At 32.4% G+C, this 16,814-nt stretch overlaps 1 protein-coding gene across 11 annotated transcripts in view; it reads left to right on the top strand.

Annotated features, from left to right (window-relative positions):
* The window catches only part of PAM (peptidylglycine alpha-amidating monooxygenase), a 290,725-nt gene that overhangs the window by 200,141 nt on the left and 73,770 nt on the right, over positions 1-16,814 (top strand). For all 11 annotated transcript variants that reach the window (XM_032275516.1, XM_032275511.1, XM_032275502.1 and 8 more), the window contains exons 9-14: positions 983-1,050; positions 2,216-2,296; positions 2,581-2,657; positions 3,360-3,463; positions 12,065-12,249; positions 13,671-13,742. In XM_032275516.1, coding sequence (XP_032131407.1) covers positions 983-1,050; positions 2,216-2,296; positions 2,581-2,657; positions 3,360-3,463; positions 12,065-12,249; positions 13,671-13,742 — 587 coding nt within the window. The remainder of the gene's footprint in view (positions 1-982; positions 1,051-2,215; positions 2,297-2,580; positions 2,658-3,359; positions 3,464-12,064; positions 12,250-13,670; positions 13,743-16,814) is intronic.

The following is a 16,814-nucleotide window of genomic DNA, read 5'->3' as shown; positions in this document are numbered from 1 at the left end:
TAAAGATAAGTTACAAAGTAACTCAGAAATGGAAAAGCAGACACCGTATGTTCTCACTCATAAGGGGGAGCTAAGTTATGAGGATGCAAAGACATAAGAATGATACGATGGACTTTGAGGACTCTGGGAGAAAGGGTGGGAAGGGGATGAGGGATGAACGGCTACAAATTGAGTTTAGTGTATACTTCTTGGGTGATGGGTGCACCAAAATCTCAGAAATTACCACTCAAGAACTTAGGTAACCAAATACTACCTGTTCCCACAAAATCTATGAAAATAAAATACTTTTTAATATTTTTTAAAAGATAAGTTACTACACTTATTTTATCCTACATTAAAGGGGAAGGGATTAGACAACGGCATGAATGTCACAGCTAGGAATCATGAGAGTTGATTAGTCAGGGTTCTCCAAAGAAACCTGAACCAATAGGATTGAGAGAAAGAGAAAGAGTGGTTATAAGGGATTGGCTGACACTATTGTGGGGACTGATTATGTCCTAAATCCACTGGGCCAATTGGAAATTAAAGGAAGGGTTGATGTTGCATTCTTGGGTCCAAGGGCAGTTTGCAGGCAGAATCCTTTCCTTTTGAGGGGACCTTTGTCTTTTCAGTCTTTCAGAGGATTGGATGAAGCCCACTCACATCATGAAAAACAATCTACTTTACTCAAAATTTAATTTAAAGGTTAATCACATTTAAAAATCACCTACCCAGCAACACCTAGACTGGTGATTGACCAAACAACCAGGCACCTGGCCAGGTCGACACATAAATTTAGTTATCACAGGAACAATTTAGAGTCTGCCTTCACATGAAAAAGTATTTTTTAAGGAAAAAAAAAATCCTCTTATTTTTCTATTTCATTTTAATTTTCACAAGGCTCACATTTTATAAACCACAGTGTTGAGGCCTATCTTGTTTTTCCAAAACAGTCATTTTGACTTTTTCAGGTAATTCAGAAAAATATTACTTTTTTCCACAGACAGCCTTTAATTGCTGGTATGTACCTTCTGATGTCTGTTGACACTGTTATCCCAGCAGGAGAAAAAGGTGAGTAATGATTTTTGAATATTTATCCTTACCTTATTTCCTAATCTGTAAAAATGGATTTATAGTGTTTTTTTTTTTAAATGGGGTTTCACCATGTTGGTCAGGCTGATCTTGAACTCCCGACCTCAGATGATCCACCCGCCTTGGCCTCCAAAGTATAGTGTATTTTTAGTAAAATTTAAAAATAACCAATATTTTTGTGTCTTGGAAAAATAAACCAATTCTTTATTGTCCATGGATTTAAAATAGATTTTTGTATTATTCCAAGCCAGTGGTTTATTACTTTTCCATTCTTTGTTGAGATGCTAGGAAGTGAGGCCCATGGGTAGGTGTGTGTTATATTAATTAAAGAATAAATCTTGAGTATTTTAGAAACAAATCATCCATTCTTGAGATGCAGAGGACACACTGCATAATGAGCAGTGACATAAACTTCTATATAGAAAGATTTAAAAATTAAATGACTAGCAAGTCCAACACCAACTTAGTCTTTAAACTTAGATATAGGTGGCTTATTTCTCTACTTGCAAAATGGGGATGATAATAGTTGATCCTCCGAAGCTTACTAGAAGCGATGAGAATAAGTATAATATTATTTATTAATATATGTTATGATTCTCTAATAAAAGTACCATATGAAATATTGTTCATTTGTTTTCACTGGAAATTTCTTAAAGTTAATGACTAGTATGGTCTCTTTGTTACCATTTTTTCATCTATTATAAAATAAATATTTATTGAATAGCTACTCTGTTAGACTATAAGGAAGAAGCAGTATGAAATGGCCTCTTCTCAACAGGAACTGCCGATCTAGTGATCTTAGGTGTCTGCATTCAGTTTTTCAAAAATCCTTTTGTTCCAAAAATAAAAACCAATTTTTAAGCTTTCTCAACTGGATAAATTTCAAGCTAGAGATAACAAATTAGGCCTACGTTTTCACTGACAGAATATTCTGATTTGGTTCTAGTCATTCTGTTTAAGAAAAAAATAAAAATATTAGGCAAGGGGTTCTTAATTCATGTGAGTAAACTGGCTGGCACAGAATAAGTGCTTAATATCTGTGTGTTTAAGTCATCTTATGAATACCCTATGCACACTTTTAGACAAGAATAATGTCATTTTCCAGTTGAATAGTGATTTTTGTCTGTGTTTTCATTTCCCACAGTGGTGAATTCTGACATTTCATGCCATTATAAAAATTATCCAATGCATGTCTTTGCCTATAGAGTTCACACTCACCATTTAGGTAAGAACTTTACATGTTAAATTATAAATATTTACTATTGTGCTTGCTGGTGCCATAAATTAGAATGCAAAGTATATTTGGCCTTAAGTCTGTTTCAGTGAAGGTGATTTCATGTAAGATCTTGAAAGATTTTATGCATTTTATCATGTTGTTTTTACTAAGATACTCAGTATTTGGGGCTCTGAAGATACTCAGATTTCTATTTTAAAGTGGGAAAGTAAATATGCCTTTTGTTTTTCTAATACCTTATTGTGTTATATGAGTAACATTTGTGTTTATTTCAGGTAAGGTAGTAAGTGGATACAGAGTAAGAAATGGACAATGGACACTGATTGGACGACAAAGCCCTCAGCTGCCACAGGTGTGTAAAGTCTAGTTTAATTTTGAAAGAAAAAATATTAACCAGCAGAAAGTAACTTTTAAAACTTATTATGCAACTCTTGTGAATTTCTATGGAATCTAAAAATTTCTAAATCCGCCTTTACTGTATATCTGAGCTATATAACTTCCTTTTTGCAACTTCCAATTTGGTACTTCCTTTATCAGTTTTCTCAATATGGTCAAAATATGTTGGTGGCCTTTTATATCCCATCATTTATTCAAAGACAGGATTTCAGATAGCTCTTCTATTATCACATTTATTCTGATTTTTAAGGGATGCATTTGCTAATAGTATTTATTTGTTTATTTCAAAGTTTGGTGCTCTTGTCATAAAGTAGAAGTGATTAATTAAAGGTGAACTCTTTTTAGCCAGTGGTTATTTGTGCATGTATGTGTGTGTGTCTGTTTACCTGTCTGCCTTCATCCTCTCTATCCAGTGTGTACCAAGCTTCATATTATTAAGACGTGGTTCTGTGATAATGTCATATCAATAGAATGAAGGGCAAAAACCCTCTGATCATTTCAATGGATGCTGAAAAAGCGTATGGTAAAATTCAACATCCGTTTACAATAAATCCCTCAAAAAAGGGGTAAAGAGGGAACATACGTCAACACATTCAAGCATGTAGTTCTGGATTTTATTGGTAATATTAATGAATCATTGTGCTTGTCTTTTTGGCAGGCTTTCTACCCTGTGGAGAACCCAGTAGATGTAAGCTTTGGTGACATACTGGCTGCAAGATGTGTATTCACTGGTGAAGGCAGGACAGAAGCCACACACATTGGGTATGATTCTGCACATTCCACTATCTAAAGATATTTTATTAGGATAAGACATGATTACAGATGACAGCTATCTTTATGAATAAATTATAAATTTATTTTCCTGTTGTGGACAGTTATAACAAACTGTAGCATTTTATCATTTTAAAACTGATCGATTTGGGTAAACTCCAGAACATGTGCTCATTTTTCATGCTTCTCTTTTTCTTGCATCCTCAAAACCTTCAGCATCATAACTCTAGATATTACAATTACCACAAGACTTTATATTACTTCCTGAGACTCATCTTAATAAAGAAAGTATATTGATGATGAAATTTTTTTCTCAAGTGCCTTTTTGCCCTATGTTCACATTTAGACAAATATATGGAGTCTACATTTGGTCCCATTAAATATTCAGAACCATGATGTTAAAACTCCTGTGAATTTAATAATTTCCAGTTGTTTAGTCTACCAAATAAGGATAATAATATGCAACATATCTCAAAAAGGAATGTCAATTCTTTTAAATAATTTTTAAAATACTGCACCCCCTTGAAATAATTATATTTTATAAAACTAAGTAAAATTTTCAACGCATTATGAACCCTTTCATAAAAAACTTACCTGAATGAAAAGAAAGGTAGTTTCTTTTTATGCTTTCTGATAGAAAAGAATCAAGTAGACTTCTTTTTATGTTAAACTAAATTTTAAAATATTTACTGATGCCATCTGGAAGCTAGAGTTTTAAACCATTTATCTCTCAATCAAAGAGAAGTTACAGAAAGGAAGCATCTGAAAATATGCCTTAGATGCACTAAAGATGATTTTTGTGATAGCGACACTACTGTTGGCTGTACAGAGAAGGGAAAAGGTACCGTGGCAGGTTAAAAAAAAAGCAAGGCATTTGATATGGTATAAAAGAATTTTTATGTCACTGAATGACTTCTTTATATTAGTAAGCATAAGTTTTAAAGCTAAGGATAGAGAAAATTAAAAAACTATCAACTTCTGTTACAGAAATAGTTTCCAACAGCTTTGCTTTTCTATAAATTTGCTAAATTTGGAAAAGAGACTTCAGGAAAGCAATAATATTATTGAGTTGCGGGAAATGATGCTGGTAAGAAAAGAACTGACAAAGGAGGTATAACTAGATTTGAAAGAAAGAGCATAGTAAGCCCCTCCTTAACAATCTTTAAATACATGAGGTAACATGACTCAGAGGGCATCCATCAGTTGTTCGTTTTATGTCAGTGCAGAGGCTTAGGGAGTTTACTTAAATGCCCCAGGTTATGTTATTAACCTTTATAGTAAGTAAAGTAGTAAAAAATCCCTTTCAACACATTACTTGCCCTGGCTTACAAGTTGTAAGTGTGGAAAAAACAGAATTTTTTGCCTACAGGAATCTTTACGGTTTGTTGTGGTGGAGGGGGGTGGGGGCGGGGTTGTTACTTTGGCCAAATTGTATTTGAGTTCTGTCTGTGAGGTAATATCAGCCATAGAAATTAATGACTTGTTATAGTACTAGGAAGGGAGGCCAAAGTGATCTCTGGAGGCCTCTTTCAGTTTCACAAGTCTAGAATAACTCTTGTCTTTTTTTTAAATGTGCATTTTGCTTTAAAATAATACCCTAAAATGACTACACTAATTTATCCTTTCATAAATCTCGTGTGGGCTAAAAGAAACACCATTTTGTAATAAAAATGAAATAGAAAGACGTTATAGGAAATTAACTTATTTGGTGAGTCCATATTCTGAATATTTAATTTCTACTACAGAAACAATTTTTTTTCCAGTGGAATGACAAGTTTTAATACATTTAAATATGAATAAAGGGTCTCATAATATTGGATAATATTTTCAGAGCAATTAATATGCTTTTTATTTTTAGAAAAGTAACAGCAGCAATGTGTCTCTGTTTTGTAAAATAATAGGTACAACCTCCATAGACTACTGCAGGATCACAGTTGAGAATGTAACCAGTGAAATAAACTAGTAATTTATGATGTCTGTTAAATTAAATGATATTCTATGAATCTATATATCTCCTTTTCCTCTTCTGTGTTCCCACCTACCTCCAACCCACACATACAAACACACATTCCCACAGGACACAGATTTGACCCCTGTGCATGATGCACACTTAGGTATAAATCACACTTATCTAAGGATAGGCAGCGGCCAGTAGGTGTCTCCTCCATGTCCTGGGAGAATTCTCAGCTTCAAGTTTTAAACCCTTCTGTTCTGTGGTTACATGGAAACTACGTTCTACAGAAAAACTGTTGACCGTAGCCTACTAGGAAGATTTTCAGTTGAGTGATCTTTCTACCAACACCAAGCTTAACTCTGTATTAAGCTAGAAATTTTAGAACTGAAGAAAACTTTGCTTGGGTAGAACAATTATGGGTGACTATTGAAAAGCACTTAAAAGTAGAGACTGATTTTCCCATACCAGGGATTCATCTTAAAATACCACAATGAAGAAATAGATGGATTTAGCCCCCTGAGTGTCCGTCAGTGGATGAATGGATAAAGAAAATGTGTTTTATGTACATACAATGGAATACTATTTACCCTTTAAAAGGGGGAAAATTCTGTCATTTGTGACATGGTGGATGAATCTGAAGGATGTATTAAGTGATATAAGCCAGGCACATAAATATTAATACAAATACCACATGATCTTACTTATACGTAGAGTCTAAAAAAGGTGAACTCGTAGAAATAGAGACTAGAATGATGGTTACTGAGGGGTGAGAAGGTGAGAATAGGAATTGTCGATCAAAGCACACAAAGTTTCAGACAGACAGGAGGAATAGGTTTTGAGATCTATTGCACAGAAGAATGACTATCGTCAATATAATGTATTATATATTCAAAATAACTAAGAGAGGAAATGTCAAATGTTTCATCATAAAAAAACGATAGGGTCGGGTGCGATGGCTCACGCCTGTAATCTCAGCAATTTGGGAGGCCCGGGTGGGTGGATCACCTGAAGTCATGACTTCAAGACCAGCTTACCCAACATAGTGAAACCTCATCTCTACAAAAATAGAAAAATTAGCCAGGCATGATGGTGGGTGCCCATTATCCCAGCTACTCGGGAGGCTGAGGCCGGAGAATCACTTGAACCCCGGAGACGGAGGTTACAGTGAGCCAAGATTGTACCATTGTGGTCCAGCCTAGGCTGTAGAGTAAGATTCTGTCTCAAAAAAAAAAAAAAAAAAGGTAAGCAAAGTAATGGATTTGTTAATTAGTTTGATTTAATCATACCACTCTGTGTCCATATATCAAAAAAATCACATCATACCTTATATTACAAAATCATTTTTTATTTCAATAGCTTTTGGGTAACCAGTGTTTTTTTGTTACATGGATAAGCTCTTTAAAGGTGATTTCTGCAATTTCGGTTCACCTGTCACCAAAACAATGTACACTGTACCCAATACATAGTTTTTTTTTTACCCTTAACTCCCTCCCATTCATCGTCCTACCCCATGTCCCCAGAGTCCATTGTATCATTCTTAAGCCTTTGTATCCTCATGGCTTAGCTCCCACTCATAAGTGAGAACATACGATTAAATGCTTATTATTGTCAATCAAAAGTAATATTAATAATAAAAAATACTTTAAAAGTAGGCATATTTAAGATGAGTTATGCTAATAAATATACTTAATGGTAAAATATTTTACCAGTATATATCATTTACTTTTAAATAGTAAAGATGAATAATATTCCTAAACAAAGTTGCACCAAACTATTATATAGTGACAACGTAGTACTACTAATTGATCTATGAAGAAGCAATATTTTGTGCCTGACTGCATCACATATTTTATATTCAGGATGATACTTCTCTAAATTCATTTCATATGTTTAGTCAAGTTTAAATAAAAAGTAGAATTTAATTAAGTCAACCAATTAAGCTCATTAAGTCAGCTAATCAGGCTAAAAGTTTATATGCTAAAATTTAATATTAATTATTGGGAATAGGTAGGTAATATTTACCAATTTGGCCAGTTTGATTGGTCATATTTTTCATTTGGCATGGGTCATTTCATGAAAATATGAATATTCATGGATACCAAAATAGCACTTTAATCAGTATTTTTAAATATATTGCATGCAAAAATAAAGTTACATGATAAATAACTTCTTAATGTATACATTTGAAAGCACCATGAAACTTTTTAAGAAATGATTAAAAGTTTTGTAAAATGACTTCTTTAAATTTTTTATATTGCTTTCCAAAATCAATATTACCAGTTTTGACTATTTTCAAGCCTAATATTTGTTGAATATAAAGGGGGTAGAAGTCAAGGAATTCTTGAGTTAGTGAAGTGTTTGTGATATAGACATGAATACAATAATATTTGAAATTTTTTAAGTGATACATTTTAGAATACTTGATACTTTATTAAATCTGTGTTACATATCTTTCTAATATATTTTTATAAAAGGACTCATGGAACCTAAATAAATAGATTAAAGAGGTAGATAAACAGATATAGATAAATATTTTCAGAAATCCCACAGATCAGTGGGGTTCAAAAAATTGACCTGAATTATTATTCAGTAGTATATTAGGACAAACATACTATGTCATATAAAGTGGTAAACGTTTATTAAACAAGATTATTCATTCTTCCTTCATTCAACAAATATTTATTGAGGGCTGACAATTTTCAGGCTCACACATTATGTCAGACTTAAAGCTATTTATATTAAGTATGCCAGTATAAAACAGGAAGTTATCACCTAAGCACTTTATTATGCAATAAGATGAAAGAAATGCACTACTGTGATTTTGGAATACAAGTAATGCCAGCAGTCATCATTTTAGGGAATCACACTGGCATTGGGGAATGTTTAAATGGGCTTTCAGTGGACATAACCTCTCTTCCTATTTTCTCATGTTAATAAATCATGCAGATTAGTAGTGTTGAATTGCATGTGTTGATCTCTGTGGAAATTAAGGGTACATTGTCAAAGTACTCCCTTAGGAATACAGAAAGCAATTTGTCTGTTTTAAAATGAGATTTTTTATTTTTGAATGAAAGGTGAATGATAGTAAAATAAATAAGCAAACTGTGATGCTGGTGCTAAGGATGATTTGACTCCTAAAATTTTTAGCATATGAGAGCTTCTCTGTCAGATAGGAGCTCAGAGTTACCTTGACTACTAGTCTAATTATAGATGAAAAGTAATAAAGTGTGACTCTTTTTTTCAGCCTTTTTAATGAAATTTTCCTTGCGATAGCAAAGATTCCTGAATTATTGGGTCAATTCAATTTTGAATCATATAATTGGTACCCCAAATGAACTGTATTGGTGAGCTGATTAATACATCTCAGAAAATCATGTGTGTAAATCTGAACACATTTATATATGTATCAAATTAACATATATGTGTAATTGAATTAGCATATTGTGTGTGTATATATGTGCATGTGTGTACACACATACATATATGTATACTCTTACACATATATGTAGAGTTTTTCTCAAAAATTAATTCAGTAAATGCAAGATAATTCACTTTTGAGGAAATAACTTGCAACATTAGCTCGTATTTTTATTTTTTATTTTTTCAAATGTACTATTTAAAATAATAAAGTATGATCATAAGTTACAGAAGACAAAGAGTTATATTACTTAGTTACTGATTTTTCTTTATTTGCTATACTAAAGTACATATGTGTTTCAAACATGTAACTTTGTACCTTGCTATAAACTATTTCTAATATAGTAATTGCTGCCTTTGTCTCCAATATTAGTATAAAAATTATTCTAAACTTATGCCACCTTTTTATTTCATATTCTTCTCCATAATTACTATCTACAATTTGCTTTTGTTTTTTAATTATTACTTACTCCTTTTTTGGTGACAAAAATAAACATAATTTAGTTAGAGTAAATTATTGTCTTAATTATTGCTTTTAGCCCACATTGCACAGTTTAGTTCCTTGTTCTCAGTTTAATCACCTTTCACTTGTCTGAAATGAAATTTTTACTTTAAGTACAGTTTCTTTTCAAGTGTATATAAAAAACAAATCCTTCTAAATACACATGTAACAAGTATAGGAACACCAGAATTATCTTTGAGGGAATATATATTAACAAGATATTTTATATTAGTTATTTTGAAATTTTGTAATATTAGTTGCTTCTCAAATCTCTAATGGATTTTTCTGAAAGGTTGGACTATGTGTTTATCTGAATGGATGGATAGATGGAAAGATACTGATAGAATATACATAGATATTTACCTGTCTGTATACAGTTAAGACATGTTATGAAACATTTCCAGCTACACTATCTATGTATATTCATTTGGATAGCTTTGTATAACTTCACTATAGCACACTACTCTAGTGAAGAAATAATTTTGATTGATCATCCTTAAACAATACTAGCATTTTGTTTCTATCTATGTAAGAGCAGGTCTTATACTACAACTTTTCTTAACCTGGTCAGATTCATTTACGGAATAGAACCTACTGTATCCACCCCCAATACAGTCATGAGCACATTGTATATTAAGGATCAGGCAGCACAACATTGTTTAACTTGTGTAAACCAACATTTTCTATTGGTCATATAGTAAGTTTTTCTCAGCTCTTCTGTAAGCATTTCAAGGACCAAAGTTTTGTAGTAATAGCTATGGAAATACTACTCTAGAAAAAAATTAGAAAGAGTAAAAAAACCCTAGGATTCCCTAAGTACTTTATAAAAACGTATAATAGCTCACAGAATAAACAATTTTCATTTATGCAACAGAGAACACACTGGCCCAAGGGACCAACAATATTTAGATCAGCAGTGATAGTTACTTCATTTTGTGTAGTTTTTGTAGTAAAGAAAGAGATCGGGATACTGTTGTCTTACATGTGCTGTTGTGGGTGGATATTCCTCCTCTAGTGAAAACATGGGTATTGACATTCCCAAAAAGAAAAAATATGGAAGGACCCATCCAATGATGAATTGCAAGTTTCATGAATTATTATATGAATTTAAAATGTTTTTCCTTTCATTAATTTAAGATGCTTAAATGATTATTTTGCTTTTCCTCTCTCCAAGATGATTAAAGGTTTTTAAAGCTAGAGCTACATCTTAAATTCCTTTTCCCTTTTTCTTGGTTGATCTACACATATCTCCTTTTTTTGAGCAGGAAAGAGAAGGATAATATGGCAGGAAGCTCCAGTTTATTATTTTTGCAATAGCCATTCTTTTTATGGCACGTGCTGACCACCTTCAAGGCTGTTAAAATGTAATTCTTAGGAATGATTTTCTGACACCATGAAGATATATGTAGTGAACAGATGTTTGTTTGGGTTTGCACTTCACCATTTGCTTATATTTCACGGGAGAGGCAATTACACTGACAGGTATCAGATTCAGAGAGTGAGAAGCCAAATGATTTCTAAAGCATAAACAGAGCTTCCCATGGCAGGGGCTTATTCCTGTGGTCCCTTAAGGTCTCTACATTTTCAAAGCCTAGAGAAATCAAATCCCTATTTGGAAAAGATTTCTATTTTTTTCCTTCCCTTGCTGATGTCATTACTGTTGCTATGGAGAGAAAGTGAGTGCTGCATGACATTGCTGGAAAAATCAACACTGATATATTTCAGTACAGCGAATAACCTACCTCATAGCCTTTTTTTATTAGTATAGGCTTGCTGAAAATTGTCAGGACTAATACTAAAATGGAAATGTTCCTCTTCCCAAACAACTTTGCTATATAAAAATCTTGTGAAGATGTACTGAAATAGTTCCTTCCTAATAATACTCAAGAGAATGAAATATGTAATAACCCATTAGGAAGCAGAATACATGTTTTGTAAACTAGTAGATATTTTTTCTATCATTGGGAACTTTTTTCTTGAAAATGTCTACTGTTTTAATCTATTTTTAACATTGAGTCATTCAACTGTACAGCACTACTTCCGTCACATCTCAACCCTTAAAAAAGATTAGTGCTGATTTCATTTTGAGTCATTCCTGAGGCGTTATTTTCAACCCTGCTATAAAAGCCTAGTTGCCAAGTCAGACATCAGGGATACACTTTGGATGTCTTAGTGTGGACACATGATTCTAGATTCATCTGGCCATGAGGAAGGAGGCACTTAACCAAAATAAGGCCTAAGATTTTTGGTGTTAAGAGGAAAGGCCATTTTTAAATCTTATAAATAATATATGATAACTCTATTGAAGGGTTCTGATTTTTACCATTATTAAGGAAATAAGATTTTCCATGAGAACAGTAACTTTTCCCAGTCTATGAATTTTAGCAAATAGAAGGGGACTATGGAATAAAAGGATATGAGAGAGAAAAGAAAGTACCATATCCCCCATCTACTAAAATGCCGTTTTCATCTGTGGTATTTAATAGTGTTCATAGTGTGCCTGCAAACTAGCACTCCATTGTTAAGTAGGAATATGTCTTTGACAATGTGCTTTTGACGTTGAAAACTGTGATGTGTTTTAATGAAAGCTGTAAAATAAATGCACAATATTTCCACCTTTGAATCCATTGCTGGCAGATTTAATGACTGCATTTTTCTTGCATTAAGAACGTGTTTTATGTGAATGATTGATTTGTTGTATCTTTTTTTTTGCCTGCAGTGGCACGTCTAGTGATGAAATGTGCAACTTATACATTATGTATTACATGGAAGCCAAGCATGCAGTTTCTTTCATGACCTGTACCCAGAATGTAGCTCCAGATACGTTCAGAACCATACCACCAGAGGCCAATATTCCAATTCCCGTGACGTCTGATATTGTTATGATGCATGAACATCACAAAGGTAATAGTTGATGTTTAATATAAAGCAATGTATGATTTTGTATTTTATATTTTATGTGTATCTTGTTTGACTAAGTGATTAATTTTTTTTTTTTTTTTTTTTTTTTTTTTTTTTTTGAGATGGAGTTTCACTCTTGTTACCCAGGCTGGAGTACAATGGCGCGATCTCGGCTCACCGCAACCTCCGCCTCCTGGGTTCAGGCAATTCTCCTGCCTCTGCCTCCTGAGTAGCTGGGATTACAGGCACGCACCACCATGCCCAGCTAATTTTTTGTATTTTTAGTAGAGACGGGGTTTCACCATGTTGACCAGGCTGGTCTTGATCTCTTGACCTCGTGATCCACCCGCCTCGGCCTCCCAAAGTGCTGGGATTACAGGCTTGAGCCACCGCGCCCCGCCCGTGATTAATATTTAAAATAATTTTTATTCCTATCTTTCTGCCAGTCACATGTACACACATATTTCTCATTTTCTCATTTTTCTCTTTCATATCCTATGTTCCCTCCCTGACATGTCCCCATCAAAACAAGTAAAGAGAAAAATCTCAGCCAGGAATGAAACAGATTTATTTTGGGACCAATCCCATAAATGTAGACCTTTCTTCATTTAATTCATGTTTTCTCATTTCCTCATATAATTTCTTCTCTAACCAGTAATGACTTACACAATTTATGAATTTATCCACCATGTTCTAAAGATCACTACAGTTTGCTAGTGAAAATGGTTATCATCCCTAGCCATACTTTAAATAATCCATTTAATGGGTCTCTTCAGGCAAAGAACAATTATTGATTTGTGAAGCGTTGCTAGTCTTGAGTCTTTTATCTAATTCTCAGAATTGTTCTTTAACTAATATATATTGTTCATCAGCAAAATGGTGATGAACAATGTATATTGTTGATGAACAACATATTGACTGCCATTTTTTAACGTAAAATTGCAAAGTCTCGATTGAGTTTTGCAAGTTTAGTCTTAACATGCTAGAGCAGCTTCTTATTTCTTTCTAGTGGAAAATTTATGAGAGAAGTTAGCATAGCAATCTGGCTATTTATTAAGATTCTAATATATTTATAGAATATGCCTTAAAGTGTTCTTAAATGTTCTTAAAACACTGCTAAATTTAATTTAAAACAAACAAATATTAGTCATTTTGTCAATGAATTTTGTAAATTCTGTATCATTTATAGATTATTGAAATGGTAGTTGACCTAGTTATTAAGTCAGATGTCTGGTAGTTGGTAGGTTGTGCTGGGGGGTAGGGTGCAGGCAGCTTATGAATTAGAGCTTTTTATCATATAAACTCTTAATACTGTAATAAGCACAAGACCCTGAATAGTATTTTTATGTTGATGGCATATTTAATTATTTAAAGTGTGTAAGATATACTGCAAATTTATGCCCAGCTTCTTTGATCTTTTACAGAAACAGAATATAAAGATAAGATTCCTTTATTACAGCAGCCAAAACGAGAAGAAGAAGAAGTGTTAGACCAGGGTATGTATGCTTATTTCTATAACCAGGACTATAAAAGTATCAATTTCCAAATAGACAACCAAATTGTAAAGTTACTGAGATATTTTATGCCTCTCTGTATCTGCCTCAAACTGTATGTATTGCTATTTTTATACAATACATAATTCATGAGAAAATGATCAATTACTGCACTTTAGCTTTGAAAGTAAAATTCATTCATATAATTTAGTCTAGTCCTGTTTTGTTTTCTGGTCTTTGCTTTAGTTCATTTAATATTGTAAGTTTTATGTATAGTACAAATAAGTGCAAATATAATCACTAAAAGCCAGCAGGCTGCTTTTGAAACCTAATAACCTTTACCATTTAAATTAACGTATATTTTGTATGGTATGTTCATCAAGTATATTTGAGGTTCAAGAAAAAAGAAATTAAGAATTAAACCCACGTCTTGCCTCTATAAGTCATTCTTCTCTGCCTTCATCAAGGTAGGAGGGATTATTGTCTTATACATCTATAGTTTTGTGTTGAGGTGACATCTGCATACTTATAAAAGCATTATCTTCCTCTGTTCTGTTTATTGAAAGTGGTAATGTTTGATGCTTGTATGTCATATACTGCATGTGCGGGCACTAAAAAATTACTCTCCTGAATCTTGGTTTCTTGCCAGTTGTTTGGAAGACAGTGCTTTGGGTTAGGTGTTGGAGTATGTTATCCTACCAAGTTGTTCTTGGCCTAGAATATATGGTTATAAACATTCCTTTCATGTTAATGCAGACACGCTTCTACTGACAACAAAAAGCATACAAGAAATAGAAAGGATTTTTCTATTAGCAACATATAAAAGTTTCCTGTTTCTCATTGTTAGCTGCTATTGCAATTCTTCAAAATGTATTACATTAGGTCTTGGTCTAAAATATCACTCTTGTATTTTTTTTGAATTAAATCACTCTTGTATTAACAGTTTTTTGCAAAATTAAACAATTGAGACTTTAGAAAGGGAAAAATGCACTCTGAAAGAAGCATAAGGTAAACTATAATCCTTGGTTTTTAAATTACATGGTGGATGTTTCATAACATCTCATTCTAACAAAGTGGCCTTCAAAAAATGCAGCTTAGCTCAAAGTACTAAATTGCTGAGTAATTTAAAATAGCTAAATTTATCAATCCTGTTTATATATTTGTAAGTCAACCAGTAATAGCATCCTAAATATAGTAGTATTCAGAGTGTTTCTGCAACTTCTCTTTAAGTTTGTTCAGACTTCCAATTAATTATTTTGTCATTTCACACGCTTTTTGAAATGCTTGTCTTTAAAATAAATTTATTTATCTTAAAATACATTTGCAAATAACAACATATACGAAATAATATGGAATGAGATAGCACCATTTAGTAGATGCATCTTATAAAATGATGTTTCTATGGAAACTGCAGTTGCACTATGGTTTCCTTTTGAAGTTACTCAAATTGATCAAGGGAAACACTGACACCTCTGAAAGGTTGGAATCCCAGAGGTTTTGTTAGTGAAGCAGCATAAATTGTTACATTTCATCTGTTCTTTCCAAATAATAGGATTTAGGAGGTGTTATCTATGCCTACAAACCAGATTCTTTAAAATACTTTTATACTTTGCCATTCATTTATCCTTTCATGTTTTATAGCATATGTATAATGTTCAGAGGTGAACATTATATCTATACCCCAACATACAAATATTCCCAAACCTTTACTGGCCCCAGAGAATAATTCTATGGACACATAAGAAATTATTTTCCTGTAATTTCTGTTTTCTTCTGTTTGTGAATAAAAATGCGGTAAATAAAGGTATTTAACTAGCAAAGAAGAAAAGCATTATCCTGATATTAGCAATTTTCATATTGCAGAAAATAGGCTCTGCTCTTCATATGTTGAAATTAGTGGGCCCATCAAATGTCATCTCTAATGAAGGTAAAGACAGTAGCCTAACCAAAAGCCATTTCAATGGCTAGCATAGTGTGTCTATTATCCTACTTGTCTCTGGGGACCACCAGCCTAGAATTAAAAGAGAAATACAGAAATGCACCAAAATTTGTACACATAGTTCATTTGATGCACTAATGAGATCAGTCTATCTCCTTTCAACAAATAGGGCAAATCTCCTCATTGCTGAAAGAGTGTTTCATTCTTATTAGAGATATTTGTTTGCACAAAATGTCTGTTTGTATTCATTCTTTAGGAAGTCAACTTGACCAAGTAGCTAATAACTGGGCTTTAATTATTCAAATAAATTATACCATGTATGTTAATTTTAAAGTAAGTCTTCAAACTTCACTTTTCACCTTTTTTGGTGTTCCATCCAAAACAATTTGTGTAATATTTCTCCAGATTGTATCAATTCTTTTAATTTATTTTTAGCCCCAACAAACAAAAGCCCAAATTATTGTGTTTGTGCTAGGCATAAGCTAACAGACACCATCTATGTTGGTCCTGCAGAAGATGTCAAACCCCCATAAAAAACATAACAGTGTGGGGTGGGAAGAAAAGACTTGAATCATCAGTGGATGTATACTCATAGACAAGCTCTATACCAGTTGGTGGGTACAGATAGTTCTGAAAGTGATGTAAATAGTTCCACCTGGTTAATACTATATATAGTATAATGTGTATATATTATATATAGTGTGTATATAGTACTATATATTATATATAGTGTGTATATAGTGTGTCTGTGTGTATATATATATATATAGTGTGTATATAGTACTATATATATATAATATACACATTATATATAATATGTACACATAATATATAAAACAATATATACACATTATATATAATATATATGTTATATATAATTATGTATAGTACTATATACACATTGTATATATGTATATATATACACACACACTATAGTACTATATATGTACTATATATAATGTATACACACTATATATAATATATATAATACATATATACATATAACTACATAATAAATATATAGTATATATATACTATATGCAGTATAATTTAAATAGCATATATTTAATTACCATATATAGTGTATATATATAGTACTAAATATATGGTACTATATACACACTATATATATAATA

The sequence above is a fragment of the Sapajus apella genome, unplaced genomic scaffold, assembly GCF_009761245.1.
Source record: "Sapajus apella isolate SASKATOON/1434 unplaced genomic scaffold, GSC_monkey_1.0 scaffold1, whole genome shotgun sequence".
NCBI lineage: Eukaryota > Metazoa > Chordata > Mammalia > Primates > Cebidae > Sapajus > Sapajus apella.
This window is presented reverse-complemented; position numbering and strand designations above follow the sequence as displayed.